Source organism: Pelodiscus sinensis, chromosome 16 (assembly GCF_049634645.1).
Source record: "Pelodiscus sinensis isolate JC-2024 chromosome 16, ASM4963464v1, whole genome shotgun sequence".
In the NCBI taxonomy this organism is placed as follows: Eukaryota; Metazoa; Chordata; order Testudines; family Trionychidae; genus Pelodiscus; species Pelodiscus sinensis.
The window spans coordinates 31,337,412-31,354,651 of record NC_134726.1 but is presented as its reverse complement, the minus strand read 5'-3'; the positions used below and the strand labels follow the sequence as shown (position 1 = coordinate 31,354,651).

The window sequence follows — 17,240 nt, the reverse complement described above, 5'->3', positions numbered from 1 at the left end:
GCACTAGAGATGTTTATATGAACAGCACAGTTATAACATAAAAGTGGCACAGGCGAAAGTGGGTTTCCTGCCAGTTGATAGGGAACAATTTTTTTTTCATTAGATGAGAAGTAAAAAGATTAGGATCTGGGACAAGCACAGTCATTTAGATGCTGACACTAGAATAATCTGTGAAATAGCTAATGTTGAAACTGAAATTGTTGTAAGATTTGGACCGTTCACGCCTCTCAAAGCTATTCTGCAGAGTGAAGAAGAGATCACTGCCTCAATTTACACCTGGTTCATGTTTTCATGGTTTTCTTCCCATCGTAAGGTGTAGAAATATTTTTAAATTGAGTGCAACTCTGTGGTAGGGAGTTCCTTCAGTCACTGTGGAACATACTGTCCCCCCATTCTTGACAACTTTGTAACTGAAAGGTGTTGTGTAAATGTTGGCTTGCAGCCAGTTTCAGACATATAGTTGTCCTTGTTGGTAGCTGAGTATTAATGGTGTGTGTGTGTGTGTGTGTGTGTGTGTGTGTGTGTGTTTTATTTCTGTCTCTAATGTAGATGAATATTTTTGAGCTTTTAAACTTTGGTTTGTTTGTGGTATTTGGTTCTAGCTTCCCTCGCTGTCTGCTATACTGGGTTGGCTGCAGTGGTCACCTTTTCCTCCAGATGCCTGATAGAATTTTTTGTCCACTTCACTGAGACACAGTAGAGATTGTAGCACTGATATGGAGCTCTCCCCTTGTAGTTCAGCAAACAAGATGACAAGACTATATTCCTCTCTGAGCTGCAGAGGAGACTCACTACTGCACTGTAAGCAAATATGTTTCTTGGTATTGGGGAGAGGTGAAGAGAGGGGTATTCTGTCATTCATTTCTCATGTCCAAGCACATACACATCGCTCTTAGGAAAGGAAGGACAATCCAAGGATTAGAGCACTAACCTGGGATTTGGGAAACCCATGTTAAGTTCCCTGTGCTGCCATAGACTTTGTATGTGCTCATGGACAAATCCCTTAGATCTGTGTCTCTGTTCCCCATCTATAAAGCAAGGACAATGGCACTACCTCACCTCATGGAATGTTGTGAAAATAAATCTATAAAAAGATGGTTGGGGTCCCAGATTCTTTGGTGATGGGTACCATCTGAGTACCTAGCCAAAAAGGGAGCGAATGAGAACACTGCTGTTTTCTTTTGAGATTTGCACATTATCACTACCAGAAATACACTTCTGAAATATTTCACTCCAGATGGGCACTGAATTTGCTTAAGTAGGTGTTCCATTAACACTGCTTCATGTGTTAATTCTAGAACCATACTGTAAATATTATGTTTCCTGATGAATATGGAGCATGACGGTTTTAGATTCCAGTCTGACCAATTCTGTTGAGCAAGAAAGTTTCCACAGGAGGCAAAATTAAATGCTTCCTTCTGAGACTTGTTTTACTAATTCTTGCTGTATATTTAAAAACAAGTTGTAGATAGTCAGGGTGTCAAACCGTATTACAGCCAGACACTTGGATAGCTTTGGACATGGCTTTCTCCAAACTGGTTTCCCAAAATAAACTTTTTAGTTGTAGCTCTCATAAATCTCCACTAGATGGAGCTGTGGTATATAGTAGATCTGCCACCAGTGTTGACTGTAGGTGCTTGTGTATGTTGCAGGCCATGTATTTCTTCACCCCAGAAATTTTGCAGAAGAGGAATTCATAACACTCTTCATAGTACTTCTGCATGGCACCATTAGTGGGCATGGTACTTCACAAATGCTAAAAGAAGTTCCTTTTCCAGCAAAAGAATGGACTGCAGAAAGAGGTGTGGTATTCACTGTTTGGCAAATGTGTTACTGGATCCAGAGACTTTTTTTTTCCAGTTTATTTCTAATAATTTGTAATTGGCAATCTTTAGGCTATTACACCTATCGCTGCAGCAGTTTTTAGGGACAATTTAATAGTAAACAGTAGAAATCTCTGAAAAATCCCTGACACGCATCATAGAAACAGAATAGAAATGCAACACTATCTCAGTGATAAAAGGCATTTGTCAGAGAGAAGTATCACTGAGCATTTTTGGAATACAAAGCTAAAACACTGAGGAATGCATTCATGTTGATATTTATAGCAGTGGCATCACAATTAAGACAAGTGTCAGATCAGGGCTGTATAGCTTGTTTCACACTAACTGCAATGAGTATTTTGAAAAGGTGGATGATGAAGGGGGGTAATTGTACTGCTTGGTACAATTATCTCTCTCTCCAGAGTGCACTATTATAGTACTCAAAACTTGGTGCTACTACTGAAATCTGCTGGCTAGCAAGGCAGCCACCAGCCACTCTACCAGCAAAGGTCCAGGGGATTGATTCAGGATTGGGAGCCAGATACCCTGGGACAAGTCAGCCCCTCTGCCTCCGTTTTCCCATCTGTATTGGCTACCTTTCTCCAGGGTGCTGTAGAAGATTGTTTTTACAGTGCTTTGTGTATTTAAAATGATGTTTAGTATTATACCTATGCTGCAGAGTGACTGACTCCGCAAGCCTATTACTCCAGCCACCACTGTTCTCAACCGCCCTTGTGAAACCTAGCAACTGGAGATTGGGGGGAGAGAAGAGCAAAAATAGTATTAAATCATCTTTTCCAATTCCCTCTCACCCCCTTACTCCCCACCAACGTAGGGTTCTTCCCAGCATTGCAAATTGAATGCTGTCAATTTTGCACTGATTTTGGCAATAGGATTCCTACTACTTCCCTTGAGTGGCTGGTCCACAGTCTAATTAGACCTCCCTGTTAAGCTAATACTAGGAAAGATTCCTAAATCTTCCCCTGCTCGCCTTCATCTTTTTCTAACCCTAAACTTAGATCCTCCTAAATTCTCCTATGGTGATGGTTATATCCTTAAAACTTTTATCCAATTCCCTTCCCCTGACTCTTAGGCATTATCTATACAGATAGATGTAAAGTATCAGGGGGTAGCCATGTTAGTCTGAATCTGCATAAACAATGAGAAGTCCTGTGGCACCTTATAGACTAACAGATTTATCGGAGCATAAGCTTTCGTGGGCAAAGACCCACTTTGTCAGATGCATGTAGTGAAAATTCCAGAAGCAGGTTTAAATATACAGGCACATGAAAAGAAAGGAGTACCGATCAAGAGGAAGGCCAGAGATGTAAAGTGTGAGCAATTACAGCACTGCTCACAGAGTGCAGCAGTGAAAACGCTATGGGGTGTCCACACTGTCAGCTGCCAGTGCATTAGTGTGACCACACTCACGGCATTTGCAGTGCCTTTTGGAGTAGTGCATTCTGGGCAGCTATCCCACAGTGCCCTACTGTTTCCCTGTAAGCTGTGCAACAGTGCAGCTTCACTGGTGATTGATCAGCCCCATCCAGTCAGAGACTCGGGGCTCTGTGCAGGGAGTTGACTGACTGGGCAGGGCTGATTAATCTCCTGTGAAGCTGTGCTGTCTCACAGCTTAGAAGTTAACACTGCAGAGCACCTCTTCCTCTTTTGTAGAAGTATGTGGAGGGACAGGGGGCATCTCCGTTCCTGTCCCAATGCCTTGGGGTACATTGTTTCACATCCAGTCATCCCTGCACTTCCATCTGCATTTGGTGCCATCTTTCTATGGCTTTTGTGCTGCACAGTCTGCCTCCTCGCTGTGCGGGAATGGATCTGCAGCTGTTCACAGAAATGCTGCTAGGTTTCACTAACACGTCATGAATGGCAGTTGAGCTATTCTTGAAGCTGCAAAATGGCGATGACAAATGCGTGCGGCGTTTGTATGATAGGAGATCTCTTGAGATATTGATGGAGGCGCTGACCACAGTGGAGCACTGCTTTTGGGCTTGAGTGGTGGGATCACATTATCATGCAAGCCTGGGATGATGAGCAGTGGCAGCAAAACTTTTAGATGAGGAAAACCACTTTCATGGGACAGTGAGCTGAGCTGAGCACAAAGACACATGAATGAGAGCTGCCCAGCGAGTGGAGAAGCATGTGGCAATTGCACTGTGGAGACTGGCTATTCCAGATAGCTTCTGCTTGGTCACCGATCATTTCTGAGTGGGAAAATCAACAGTTGGACTCATGCTGATGGAAGTGTGCAGGGCCATCAATCTCATCCTGCTCCGAAAGACCATAAGAGATCTAGGTTGGATATTAGGAAAAATTATTGCACTAGGAGGGTGGTGAAACACTGGAAGGGGTTACCTAGGGAGGAGGTGGAGTCTCCATCCCTAGAGGTTTTTAAGTCTCGGCTTGACAAAGTCCTGGCTGGGTTGATTTAGTTGGGATTGGTCCTGCTTTGGGCAGGGGGCTGGACTTGACCTCCTGAGGTTTCTTCCAGCTCTATGATTCTATGACTCTGGGCAACGTGTGGAATTATGGATGGCTTTGCATGGATGGGCTTCCCAAACTGCAGTGGGGCAATAGATGGCAGGCACATTCCAGTTCTGGCACCAGACCACCGAGTACATTAACTACAAGGGGTATTTCTCCATGGTTCTGCAGGTGCTTGTGGATCACCATGTACATTTCACAGACATTTATGCAGGCTGGTCTGGAAAAGTGCATAATGCACGCATCTTTCAGAACACTGCCCTCTTCAGGAAGCTGCAAGTGAGAACTTTCTTCCGGGACCAGAAGATCACCATGGGGAAGTGGAAATGCTCATTGTGGTCCTTGGAAACCCTTAATGTCATAGCTCATGAAACTTTACATGGGGAGCTGCAAGGAGAGTGGTTAAATAACAGGCTGGGCAGTTGGCAGAATTACCATGAAGTGTGCTTTTGGCTGTTTGAAAGCCTGTGGGCACTGTTTGTATGGGAAGCTGAACTTGGCTGATAACATCCCTACAGTTATCATTGCATGTTGTGTCCTGCATAACATTTGCAAAGGGAGGGGTGAAAGCTTCATTCAGGGCTGGCCTGCTGAGGAACAGCGTTTGGAGGCTGAGTTTGAACAGCTCCAGACCAGGGCTACTAGAGCAGCACAGTGCAGAGCTGTAAGGATCAGGGATGCCTCTAGGCAGCAATTTGATGTTGCAGGTCAGTGCAAGTTGTTGCTATGCATAAGGGAGTGCAGTGGCTGTGTTGCTAGGGGGTTACCCTGCTCCGTGCACTGAACGTGGTGCTTTAGTGACCATAGCTTTGGTGGGGTATGCTTGCTTGCTTGCTTATAAGGGAATAAAGATTTCTTTGAAATACATGATATTTTTTTATTAGACATAGTAAACTTGGACACCGATGAAACATGAAACAAACATTGCATTGTGGGAGACAGGAAAGGAAGGCGGGGAGGCAGGTGGTCAGGCATGTGCTGAGAATATCACAGGTTTGTATATGTCCAAGGTTCATATGCAGCCCCGCCATCTGATGTGCTGTGCAAAGGGGGGTTGCAGTTCATCAGCGCTAAGCTGCATGCAGATCAGGAACCTGTGGGAGCCTACATAGCTGGAGGTTGGATGGGCAGGTGCGGAGCGTGGCAGATGGCGCCTGGGGACAGGGTGCTGCCCAAATGGCATTGGTGGTGACGAGGCGGTATATTGAAAACAGTTTTGGGGCACCAGTTGCTGGGGGGGGGGGGAAGAAGGGAAGAGGAGGGTGCAGTTGTGCAGCTGCTTCAGGTACAGTGCTAGCATCGCCTCCAGCATGACCTCTTCCTGCTCTACAATGTTTAGGAGCTGCTGTGTGCTCTCCTTCCGCTCTTTCCTCCCGCTGTCCCTTCACTCCTGCAATTTTTCATGTTCTGCATCAGTGTGTCTCAGGACGTCTTGCAAAAACTCCCCTTTAGTCTTTCTTGGGCACTCCCATGCCAGCCTCAGACTTTCTGCGGGAGTTAGAACTTCCTAAGGGGGCTCTATTGAGGGCAGAATTGCAACAAGTTATAGATTAGGTCGGTTGTTAACACTAGACACAGCACTGCCCCAACCCTTATGAAACACTTGCACTGTTCACATACCTAGTACTGCCTGACTGTCCCAGAGCGAGCGTACATAACATACAGGAGCTCCACAAGGGTGAGTTCACTGCTAGGGCAGTGGGGGAAACCCTAAGTGCAGCAAGGCAGAGGAAAGGGCTGGGAAAACCCTTGCAGTGGGAGTATCTCTTGGGGTGGCTGGGCAGGGGAAAAGGAAGGAGAAACCCTTGCAGCAGACTGGCTGGGAAATCCCTTGCTGGGCTGGGTGCCAAGAAGCAGGGATTCTCATTCGCACTAGGCATGTAAATTGCGTTTAATCAACTAATCGAGTAGTCGATGGTATTTCCATCGACCACTCAATTAGTCGATAAGGAGGAAAACTGCAGAGCCACAGTGGAGGTAGCTGCTGGCATTTTAAATTCATTGAGATGCCAGGCTCTTTATACATTTAAAAGGCAGAGTCGTAGCAGAGGCGCGAGCTGAGAATTAGCTGATTCCTGCCTCATGCTGGTCCGTCCCCTCCCCCTGCTACTGCTCTGCCTCCCCGTCCACCTGCAGAGACAGTGCTGGGGGGAGCTGGCTTTTAAGCTGGCATTCTCTAGCACTGGCTCCTGCTCCTTCCACCTTGCTGCCCCTCTCTGATAGATAGCATATGCTTATCAGGTAGTCGACTAGTTGCTTACATCCCTAATTTGCAGGAGTGAACTGGGAAGAGCATGGGGGGTGATGGGGAGAGCAAAAGTAGTAATGGCCACCCATTTGCACAGGCTGTTTGCGCCCTGGAATACAAGGAAGCAAAGGAGAGTCTTTTATTTAACTACAGGTTCCATCTGGGACCATCCAGGACTTGTCTTTGCATGGCAATTTCCCCCCTGAAGCAGTACAATGGGGAGGGAATGCCAGCTTTCTGGGGTCAAGTACACTTTGCCAGCTAATTTGAGAAGGGTGGCAGAGCAGCTGCATGGAGCTTTCAGTGAGGTCTGTGAGGCAGATTACTGAGGTGTAAGAGATGGTCTGTTTGCCATCTGCTGATAGCAGCATCTCACCAAACCCAACCTCCTGTAACTCTCCTGCTCTGGGCAAGTTGCTTTTGAGTGCTTTGCAGCCCACTTACCAGTCTCCTCATCTGCAGCCTCTAAGGGCTATGAGTGGTTTGCCTCTTCGGGAGTTCAAAACAGTTCCTGGCTGCAAGCCTCTATGGATGCCTAGTTCTCCTCTGGCTCGGGGTCCCTCTCCTCTCAGCACACTCTGCCACAGCTTTCTCCTCCTGTCTCAGTCCACTGCCAGATGCCTCCTGAGCCTCGGAGGTATCCAGGGGAGTCTTGGGAGTGGAGGTGGGGCCACCTCCAAGTGTATCATCCAGCTTTTGTACAGCCTGCAGGTCTTGGGCGCAGCGCCAGAGCATTGGTTTGCTTCCCACACCTTATGGAGGCGCTTCGCAGCTCCTTCACTTTGACCCTGCACTGCAGTATGTCCGAGTCCATGCCCCTTTTGGTCATGCATCTAGAGATGTGGCCATAGGTACCATAATTCCTGTGGCTGAAGCGCAGCTGGGACTGGACTGTTTCTCTTTTCCCCAAATGCTGATGAGGTCCAGCACCTTGGCCTGGCTCCAAGCAGGGGATTTCCTGCTGCTTGGAGCAGGTATGGCCGGCTGGAGAGATGCTCTGAGAACACCACATGTTGCTGAGAAAACAGCAAGGGGACTTTCAAATCTCAAAAAGAGAGCCAAGGGTGGGTCTGAGGGTTGGCCACCTGAGAGCAGGGGACTAGTGGTCAAACAGATGACCAGAGAGACAAGAACAGGCATTATGGGAAGGGTGTCAGAGGCGCCACGACACAGTACTACACCAGGGTGTCCACTCTGGCACCTCAGCACACTATGCAGAGCGCAGCAAGCTCTACCTTTCTCGCTGCGGTGGTTTAACCAGAGCGCACCAGCTGCAGAGCCGAAGCACACCAAGTGCCTCGCCAGTGTGGACACCTCGAAAGTTACAGCACCGAGGGCTGATTTACTGCGCAGCAGCTTGCCAGTGTAGACTTGGCCACAGTTGTCATTTAGTCTAGCTGTAATGATTTAATTTTCACTCCCTCACAAGTCAGCGTATCCATTAATCTCCATTAATCGTGATATTTATACTTCTCTAACAGTCCCTCCAATTGGTCAGCTGCTTTCTAGTAAATGCACTGTTTTGACCCATTGGGTTCTTATTTTGCTTGATGCTCAGTTCAGAATTTGGTTGAAGCTTTGGCTGCTATGGATGTTACCTCTGACTTGCAGAACTAAAGCTCAGGGGGGAGCGTAACCCTGGGAAGGTGAAAAGCTAGCACAGAATTACAGATCTTCTTTGTGAATCCTGCAAAATTCTCCACCATCCTCTTCTGCGCTGCCCACCTGGCAGTTGCAATTATCTTGACATTGCAAAGAGCGGGTATTACTGCCTATGGCTTATGCTAGATTTAAAGCTCAGTCTTTGTCTTCTCTCCACTTCCTTCTGACCTTGAAAAACTACCTCCTAGCACACAGCTGTTCTTTGTGAGCCCAGTGTTGGCACATTAGCTGCCAAACCCACTTCACTAGCCTAAGTACATTGTGGTCTTGGTCCCTGCCTCTGATTGCAAGAAGGTTTAATGTATTGCTAGATAGGTATAGTGAATCATTACACTCTGGTCCTAGCTTTCATTATCTGTTTCCTTTCCTGCTCTTAGAAACCCCTGAATTGTCCTGTGTCAGACTGAATAATAATAAACTGCATCCATGTCCGCTTGCATTACCCTTTGGAGTGCTTGGTGAAATGGGACTGTATACTGGGCATGGCATTGCAATCATTATTCGCAGGGCTTGACAAATAATGCAATCTATTCGCCCATGGCAAGTAGATTGCAACCTGGAAGAGCCAGGTTTGGGCGATCTGTGCATGCACAGATCGCCGGACAGCACGGCTGGCGAGCGGGGCTCGCTGCAGTTCAGCGAGCCCTGATTATTAGTGCTGCCTAGCTTTGACACTGGCCAGGTAAAGGTGTCTCAGTATAGGCAAGCTGGTCTGGTTTGTAGGTGCACCCCTGATGGGATGTTAATGTTTTCTTTTTAGAGCCACCCATTTATCCCCTTTTTGGCTGCATTCCTGTGGTTAACTCCCTAATTGCCGGTATGCATGCTGTGGTGGGTGCTTAGCTGGGAAAGAGTTAAGAGTAGGGGATGCAGCCCCCCGGCTTGCCTGGATCCAGTCCCCAAGGCTCAGGGCTCCCCCCCAGTATTTGGGAGCCTGTGTTGGCACACCCCCGTACCCCACTGTGGGGCTGGAGCACATAAAATCTACTAGTCTGGGCCCATATAGGCTCTGGTGTGTGCAGGGAGTGTAGGGGAATGTCTGTCTCCTTTTCAGTCGGGGGCCACGTCAGTGAGGGTTTGTTCGTTTTGCTTCTCACTTGTGTGTGCGGCCCCGACCGATTTTTTTTTTTTTTCCCTGTGGTTCAGTGGTTCCTGACCCCAAAAAAGGTTCCCCATCCCTGTATTAGAGGGTTGTATGGTATGGACACAGTCCTCCTCAAATAGATCGATAGCCCTGTATCCCGAGCAGCATGATCTCTTATTTCCTTCTAGCTATGCAGTCATAGTGGGCTCTCTGCCCTGGTATCTCTTTGCACACATGAATGTGGGTGTGAAGAGGTCTGAACAGAAACATTGCTTTACTATGTTTCCAAAGTAGAATTACACTTTAATTGAGCAGCTATTGCAATAACCTCTTATCTACAGAAGGTGTTAAGAAAAAACTTCCCACTATGCCTCAGTTTGTTCTAGCCCTAGATCTTGTGGTCAGTGCCGTGGTATCTTTCTTTTGGTTATCCCAGCTGCCCATTCATGTTTGACTGCTTAGTCTGCATGTCAGTGGGCATAATAATTTCCTCTTGTTAAGTACTCCAAATTTTAAAATACTCTCTTATTAAGCCTCACAGCACCCATGTGGAGTTAGTGACATACTGTCCCCATTTTTCAGATGGACAAACTGAGGCAGAGAGCAATGTAGTAATTTGCCCACACTTTCACAATGAGTGACAGATCTCACTCACTGTTCGTATTTCCTACCCTCAACACTATCCTTTCCCTGCTGGGAAATGGTGTTGTCACTGAAACTGAGACAAGCAGCAGGATAATCTGTCTTATTACTTGACTGGCTTCCAAAGGGTCCTGTCCATACCTGTTTGTCAGAGTTTGGAGGTTGTAATTACGAGATTTAAAGTGAGGGAAATGATGGGATTCCTTAGGATGCTTCTGGAGACAGTTCTGGTCATGGCAGATGTGGGCAGTGCTTTTTTTGTGACGGTACTGCCCGGTACACAGTTCCGGCACCTCCAGATGCAGTACCGACACCTCCAGTCAGAGCTCAACACCTTTTCCCCTGGAGTACCGGCACTTTTTTTTGGGGGGGGAGAGGGGGAAGCACTGGATGTGGGTATGAAGGAACCCTGCTATCAAAAAGTACTTTCAGTGAGAGCTGTGCTGTAAATGTGGCTGGCTTGTTGAAGGGTATTTTAATGACCCAAGTATCTTGCTTTCCTGTGATGCTTTTGACTGCAACTCCTGCTCTGGGGTTATGAGCCAGAGTCTGCTAATCATTGATATTCCAAAGGGGTCCACAAAAAAAGGCACAGGGGAATTGGCCTACTTTACAGTGGCTACAAACCAGCTTTGTTCTCTCTTGGGAGGCTCAGTGAAAGACAGGTAGATGTAAATGGAGCTCTCTGTCTCCTGAAAGAAGGCACCTTGGGGATAATTATACCAGCACATTCCAGGGAGCCAGAGCTCTGGCATGGATGGAAATTAGCCCCATAGAAGTTGTTGGGGTAGGGAGGATGGGGTGTGCACACATGCGTGCATGTTTGCTTTGGAGAATGACATACCAGAGTGTGGTGACTGAAATTTCTGAATACCATTTAGGATGTAAGTGACTGGTTGACTGTCCAATAAGCATAAGCTTATTGATTAGTTGAGTAGTGACTTGACTAGTTGCTCTCCCACCCCCCACTCTTGCTGCCTCTCTTAGAGGCAGCCGTGGGGGGAGCTGGTGCTGGGGGAGCCAGCCTTAAAAGCCAGTTTTTTTCCCCCCAGCACCATCTCTGCGGGCGGCAGGGGAGGCAGAGGCATAGCAGGGGCTCACGCCTAGTCCCAGACACCGCGCCTCTGCTTTTTAAATACAGGCAGTCCCCGGGTTACGTACAAGATAGGGACTGTAGGTTTGTTCTTAAGTTGAATCTGTATGTAAGTCGGAACTGGCTTCCAGATTCAGACACTGCTGAAACTGACCGCCAGTTCTGACTTACATACAGAATCAACTTAAGAACCCCAGGCGTCCCCAAGTCAGCTGCTGCTGAAACTGATCAGCAGCTGATTCCAGGAAGCCCAGGGCAGAGCAACTCTGCCTGGGGCTTCCTGTAGTCAGCGCTGGTCAGTTTCAGCAGAAGCTGACTTGGGGACGCCTGGGGCAGAGCAGCTGGGGTGCTGCTGGGTTGCTCCAGTAGCTCCGCTCCTCGGTGCTACTGGACCAACACAGCAGCACCCCATCTGCTCTGCCCCAGGCGTCCTGATTCAGCCGCTGCTGAAACTGACCAGCAGCGGCTGAATCAGGACCTGGGGCACAGCAGTTGGGGTGCTGCCGGGTTGGTCCAGTAGTGCCCAGAGCTGGCGTTGCAGGACCAATCGGCAGCGCCCCAGCTGCTCTGCCCCAGAGTCCAAAACAAAAGCCTGGTCTGCTGGGGGGGGGGGGGGAGCACACTAGCTGCGCCCCCCCCCCCCAGCAGACCAGGGACACGGGGAGCAGAGCCGCAGCGGGGTGCCGTGCCTCTGAGGCTTTGCTCTGGCAAAGCCTCAGAGGCGAGGGACCCCGCCGCGGCTGCGGCTTCAGTCTGGGTGCCTGTGGTCTGCTGGGGACCGTCCCCAGCAGACCACAGGCACCCAGACTTAAGCCGCAGCAGCGGCGGTTCCCCGCGCCTCTGAGGCTTTGCTCTGGCAAAGCCTCAGAAGCGCGGGAACCAGTCCGGTGCCCCTGGTCTGCTGGAGACGGTCTCCAGCAGACCAGGGGCACCGGAGCAGCTTATGAACGGGGCTTTCTCGCCCCGACCTTCGGGGCGAGAAAGCCCCGTTCGTAAGTGCGGATCCGACATAAGTCGGATCCGCGTAAGTCGGGGACTGCCTGTATATTAAGAGTCGGCAGGCTCTTAGCGTATTTAAAAGGCTGAAATGCAGCAAGGGGAAACAGGCGTGAGCTGGGAATCAGTTGTTCTAGCTTGCGCCTGGTCCCCCCACCACTGCACTTCAGCCTTTTAAATGTATTAAGAGCCTACTGGCTCTTAATACATTTTAAAAAAAAAGGCAGAGCCGCAGCTCCTCAGCTTGTTGACTAATCAGCTAGTCGATGGAAATTCCATCTACTAGTCGATTAGTTGATTACACACAATTTAATATCCCTAGTACCAGTGCAATGTGCTAGAAGTGACCCAAGCTTCAGAACCTAATAGTATGGTTGCTTGATGTGATGGGAAGGAGTAAAGTGCATGTAGGTCATGCCACCTAAGATGACCTGTCTGCCACTCTCTGTCTCTCAGCCTTTATTATACTTAATTAATCCACCATGAACTGTGCACACTGTGTGCCCTACTGCTCATGTGCTCTTTGTAGCTTCTGCCATGCTGCTGTTCAGGGAAGAGCATTTCAAGCCCTGGCATCACTTGTATGCTTCAGCCCTACATTTCAGTCATGAATGTCTCTTCCAGTCAAAACCAAACTGCTGGAGTTTCTGGTTTAGGGTGAAACAATGCGCACCTATGTCCAGGTGCAGCCGAAACAATGTTAGAGGGCAACATTTGAGTTGTATTGCATTCCCCTTTCTTGGTTAATCAGCTGCTTTCTGGAGTAATGCTCCAAAGTCAGAAGTGATGTGTAAGTGCTGTTACCAAATGGTAAGTGGGTGTAAAGGAGGCTAAGATTGTATAATTTACACTCAGGGAGAGGCTGGCAGAAGGTAAGGCAGAGTGTGATAGGGCTGGAAGGATAGACGATTAATTCTAAAGGGAGACTTGATCTGGTTCATCCAAAGGTTACTCTGCTACCCCAAATCCAGGCCTCCTGCTCCCTACCAGTTCGTCGTCCTTCCTAGTCTCCCTGTAGGGTCCCAAAACTCCTAGATGGTGGATCTAAATTTGGTGTCTTCATGACCCTCCTAGCCCAGGTCCTGACTTTGTGCATTCATGGAGCCTGCCTTAATACCCTAGCAGAGGAGCTTGTTATCCTCCTGTTTTTTTTTTCTAGCTACATATCACTCCTCCATCCCCTCTTTGTGTTAGTTATACCAGCTAAGGTGCCCTTAAAACTACTTACTGGAATGCATGAAGTTGTGTGCCAAATTCAGAAGAAAATACTGTAACAGTACAGCACCTTTATTATATTCCTGTGGAGGTCCCTAAATAGCTGGTATCCCGAAATAGCTATTCCATGTCTTGGCAGTGTGTCTTGACAGCGTGCCTGTTATTTCAAAATATCTTTCGTAATAATGGGCGCACTGTTCTGACATCCCGGTAAACCTCGTTCCACAAGGATTAAGGGACATTTCGGAATAGTGGTTTATTTCAAAATTTGTGCTGTGCATACCGCGCCAAATTACAAAATAAGTTGTTTTGAAATACACTCAAAATAAGCTACACAATTTGCGTAGTGCAAATTGTGTAGCTTATTTTGAGCTAAGGGTGCTGTGTAGATGCGCACACAGGGAGGGGAAGATTTGTTTGAATGCAGGATGTCACCAAGTCTCTTCAAAGCCCCTCCTTACAACTAGGAGAAAATAAGTTTGTACAATGCCTATCACATTGGGGGCTTTTCCTAACGACAGTCTGAGAGCAGCTGCAGTACAAATAACTGAATTGAGATATTTAAAAATCTGTGCCTTAGTATTGCAGATTCTTTGCTAAACTTTGCTTGTTTTCAGCTGCTTGTTCTCTGCAACTCTAGTAGGTGGAGTTTAAGGGGCTCATTCTGTCTCCACTTTAAAAGTACATCTGACAGCACATACATGGGTATTTGCCATGAGATGATAAATTCAGTCTAGTGACTCTTTTGTCCTGCAAAAAATCAAGGAAATCTGATTGAAGTACAGATTTGCTTTCAACTTTCCCTTCCTTTTTGACTTTGTCCGTGACCTACATATTGGATCCTGCGGTGCCAGTTGGAAATAATTGAGATTGTAGTGTAGGTTATTTACCACACTGTTCCTTTGAAAATACTCTTACTGTGCCCAGTCCACACCCACTCTGACATAATTCTAGGGTGGGCGACAAAGCTCCATTAACCCTTTTTTGGCCAACAGGCTTGTGTAGCATATTAGGTGTAATTAAAGGATGGGATAGGGAAGCAAGGGTCTTGCCTTTACAAATGCCAGTAAGAATTTTAAGTGTGCTCTGCATCACAATGAGTGTGTCTATTTTTGAGCTTCATGGATGATAATAGCCAGTTGCAGATGTTCACATCCAAATACATACTATTTAGAAACCTGCTTTTGCAAAAAGAGCCATGGGGCTCTTGTTGGTTAGAGGCTAACTATATTGGATCAAAGGCTGCTTTGGAAGGATTGTCCTTTTCTTTATCTCAGAGGTTTTCCTTGGTTTAAAGATAAATACTAAAGAGCCAGCTAGTCAACGGCAGAGAGAACTTACTTTCATGTAATTAATCATGATCAGTCTAGTTTGGAGATTGATTGTAGGAGAAAGCAAGCAATCTTCACAGTTTTTGGCTTGTTTCCCTTTGAATAGAACAGGGACTCAAGTCTGGAACTGCAACACTTTTGTCTCCCCAGATCCATATCCCCCTTAATCTGACAGGTTTTCTAAACATACCATACACTTTCAGAAGTAGATCCTGTTTGAAAGCCATCCAGGTGTGGAATGAGGGAAGAATCTTCAAGAAGATTACAGCAGCTATGCTGCAACTCATTAACTCAATCTCTTCCCCTTCTCCCCATCTCCACCCCATGCCTGGGGTCTTTTAGTGCTAGTACTAAGTGCTGTTCACTTAATCTAGCCCACCTGGACAGGTATATGAAGAATGGAATTGCCTTCCGGCGGAGGACTGAAGGAACATTCACACAGCTTCTGCAGAGGAGTCTGCTTTTGGGAAATACTAATCCTGTTTTAACATTATGACAGCAGCTCGTTAAAAGCTGTTTTGAAATGTGCAGCTAAAGCAGTGGTTTTGCACGCACACACAGCTGAGAATACTGGTGAACCATGTGTGTTTCATTTTCATTTTAAATTGCACAAATTGAACATGGAAAGAATTTGCAGGCATAAACTTGCTGTGGTATGCAATTTACAAGTTTCAGAGCAACATACAGTTTCCAGTTTAAAAAAAAAACACAGATCACAACATTCAAAGGCGTATTTGGGCTTTTTTTCCCTGCAGCTCATGTTCAAAGCCCTTCAAAAATATTTACATAAATCCAGCTTCTTGGAAGGCTTATTTAATGTGTATTTTTCCAATATTCCGAGGCAAATTATGTGTAAACTTGGTTAGTCCTGCTTTTTAAACTATGTATAAATACTGTTTGTCATTTGTATGGTATTACAGTAGCATCCAGAGACCTCAACTGAGATTGGGGTTTTGCTATGCTGGATGCTGTACAAACACAGAAATAGGAGATGCTTTTCTTTGCCGTGAAGAACTTACAATCTAAGGCACCAGTTTTACAAAGAGAGCTGTGTGAGTGGACCCCAACATGGAGCCCCAGTGAAGTTGGGGTGAGGGGGCATACTTGCACGATTATTTCTGCAGCAGGAGTGTTGGCCTTACTTGGTTACTTACTGAAGAGCTGAGGAGGAGAGAGAATATCCAATACGTTTGCTACATCCTAGTGCCGAAATTATATAAATACCAACTTTACCCAGATGTCTTTCAACTAACCATTATTTGTTGGCTAATTTCTTGCAAGCATTGCTGCAGAACTGGGTCATGAGATAGGAACTGGAGCAAAGAATGGTAGGTTTATGGATCTGTTAGGAGGATGTTTCTATGCACAAGGGTTGGCATGGAAGGAAGCACAAATGTGTCGGTGGGAGGTGCTTCTTGGATCCATCACCCAGAGTGAAATGCCAGCCTCTTGAGGATCGAAGTGCAGCATGATATATCTGCCAGCATTAATCTTTAATCAGCAGCAATTACTCTGAAGTTTCATGTGGGATTCTAGCACTTGAACTTATAGTCTCTCTGCAGCACTGTAACACCATAATATGGATAATGATTTTAGTGTGATGGTTGTGCTCAGAATTGTACAGCATCTGCATAGACAAGAACCTTGGACTAGAGTGAACACCACTACAGTTCAGACACGATTCACAGACTGAATGTCAAACTAGATTGTGCCTCATTGGGTGTACGTTCTTACCTGGATCCAACCTACCTATAGCAGTTAAGAAATAACATGCTCTGGGCAACCCACTCAGGCAGATTGCTAGAACCCCGCTAGCAATAACCGATGTGCTTAAATATGGTTATATAACTATTCCAATAAAAGCAACATAGACATAACACAAGCCAATCAATATTAAAGAACTTACCTCTCTTCATTCTAATAGTCTTCTCATACTCTGTAGTCCTTCCCCCTGTCTATGTTCTTCTGTTACTTCTCTAAGTTGCTGTCAGGGTCCTGCTTTCATTTAAGAAAATATTGCATATAGATTTAACTTCTGGTTTTTCTCTTCCTGTAATTACAACCTTGCTGCTCCTGTCTCTCCTGTTGTCACATCAGTCTGCTTTCCATCGAAAGGTCTATGGTGCTTAATGTCTTCTGAATAAAGTGACACAAAAATTAAGAGCAAACAGGGCTTGGACTAAAGAGATTGGTGTAGAAAGAAATAGAGGTAAAGGCTAAAAGATTTTTTAAGAAGAGTAGCAAACCAAAGTTGTAGTGGCAAATGTGGCTATTTGCTTGTGGGTTCACTCAAGACTGGAATTGGTCACAGGCTGTTATGTGGCTTTTATAAAAAATGACACTGTAACCAGCGTATTATTCTAACACTCAGAAACATTTAGTATTTGCAGCTATACAGTTTCCAGCCTTTTATTTTTCTCTAATTGCAGTGTTTATACTCTATATGCTGTACAATTGAGCCTTCAGTGGTAATCCCAGGACCAGGTCAAATCCCAAGCAAGTTGGTCTTGAAGTTGGTGAGGGCTTACGTTGTTATCCATCAACATATGAATGTCTCAAGCAAAATTCTGAGAATCCTATCCTCTTCTCATAAGATCTCCATATTGTGGTCCCTGAGCTCCATTTTGGGTTTGGATCAGGCCTCCTT

At 46.4% G+C, this 17,240-nt stretch overlaps 1 protein-coding gene across 6 annotated transcripts in view; it reads left to right on the top strand.

Annotated features, from left to right (window-relative positions):
* Positions 1–17,240, top strand: part of FBXL18 (F-box and leucine rich repeat protein 18) — a 44,120-nt gene that overhangs the window by 15,156 nt on the left and 11,724 nt on the right. For 4 of the 6 annotated variants that reach the window (XR_012896188.1, XM_075899670.1, XM_075899667.1 and 1 more), the window contains exons 5-6: positions 737–801; positions 1,653–1,802. The exons of 1 other annotated variant lie outside the window; for it this stretch is intronic. Coding sequence is in view for 4 of the 5 variants with exons in the window: in XM_075899670.1 (XP_075755785.1) it covers positions 737–801; positions 1,653–1,802 (215 nt within the window). In the remaining variant the exon portion in view is untranslated. Of the gene's footprint in view, positions 1–602; positions 802–1,652; positions 1,803–17,240 lie in introns of those variants that run through there. One more of the 6 variants, XM_025179079.2, reaches the window with a different exon arrangement.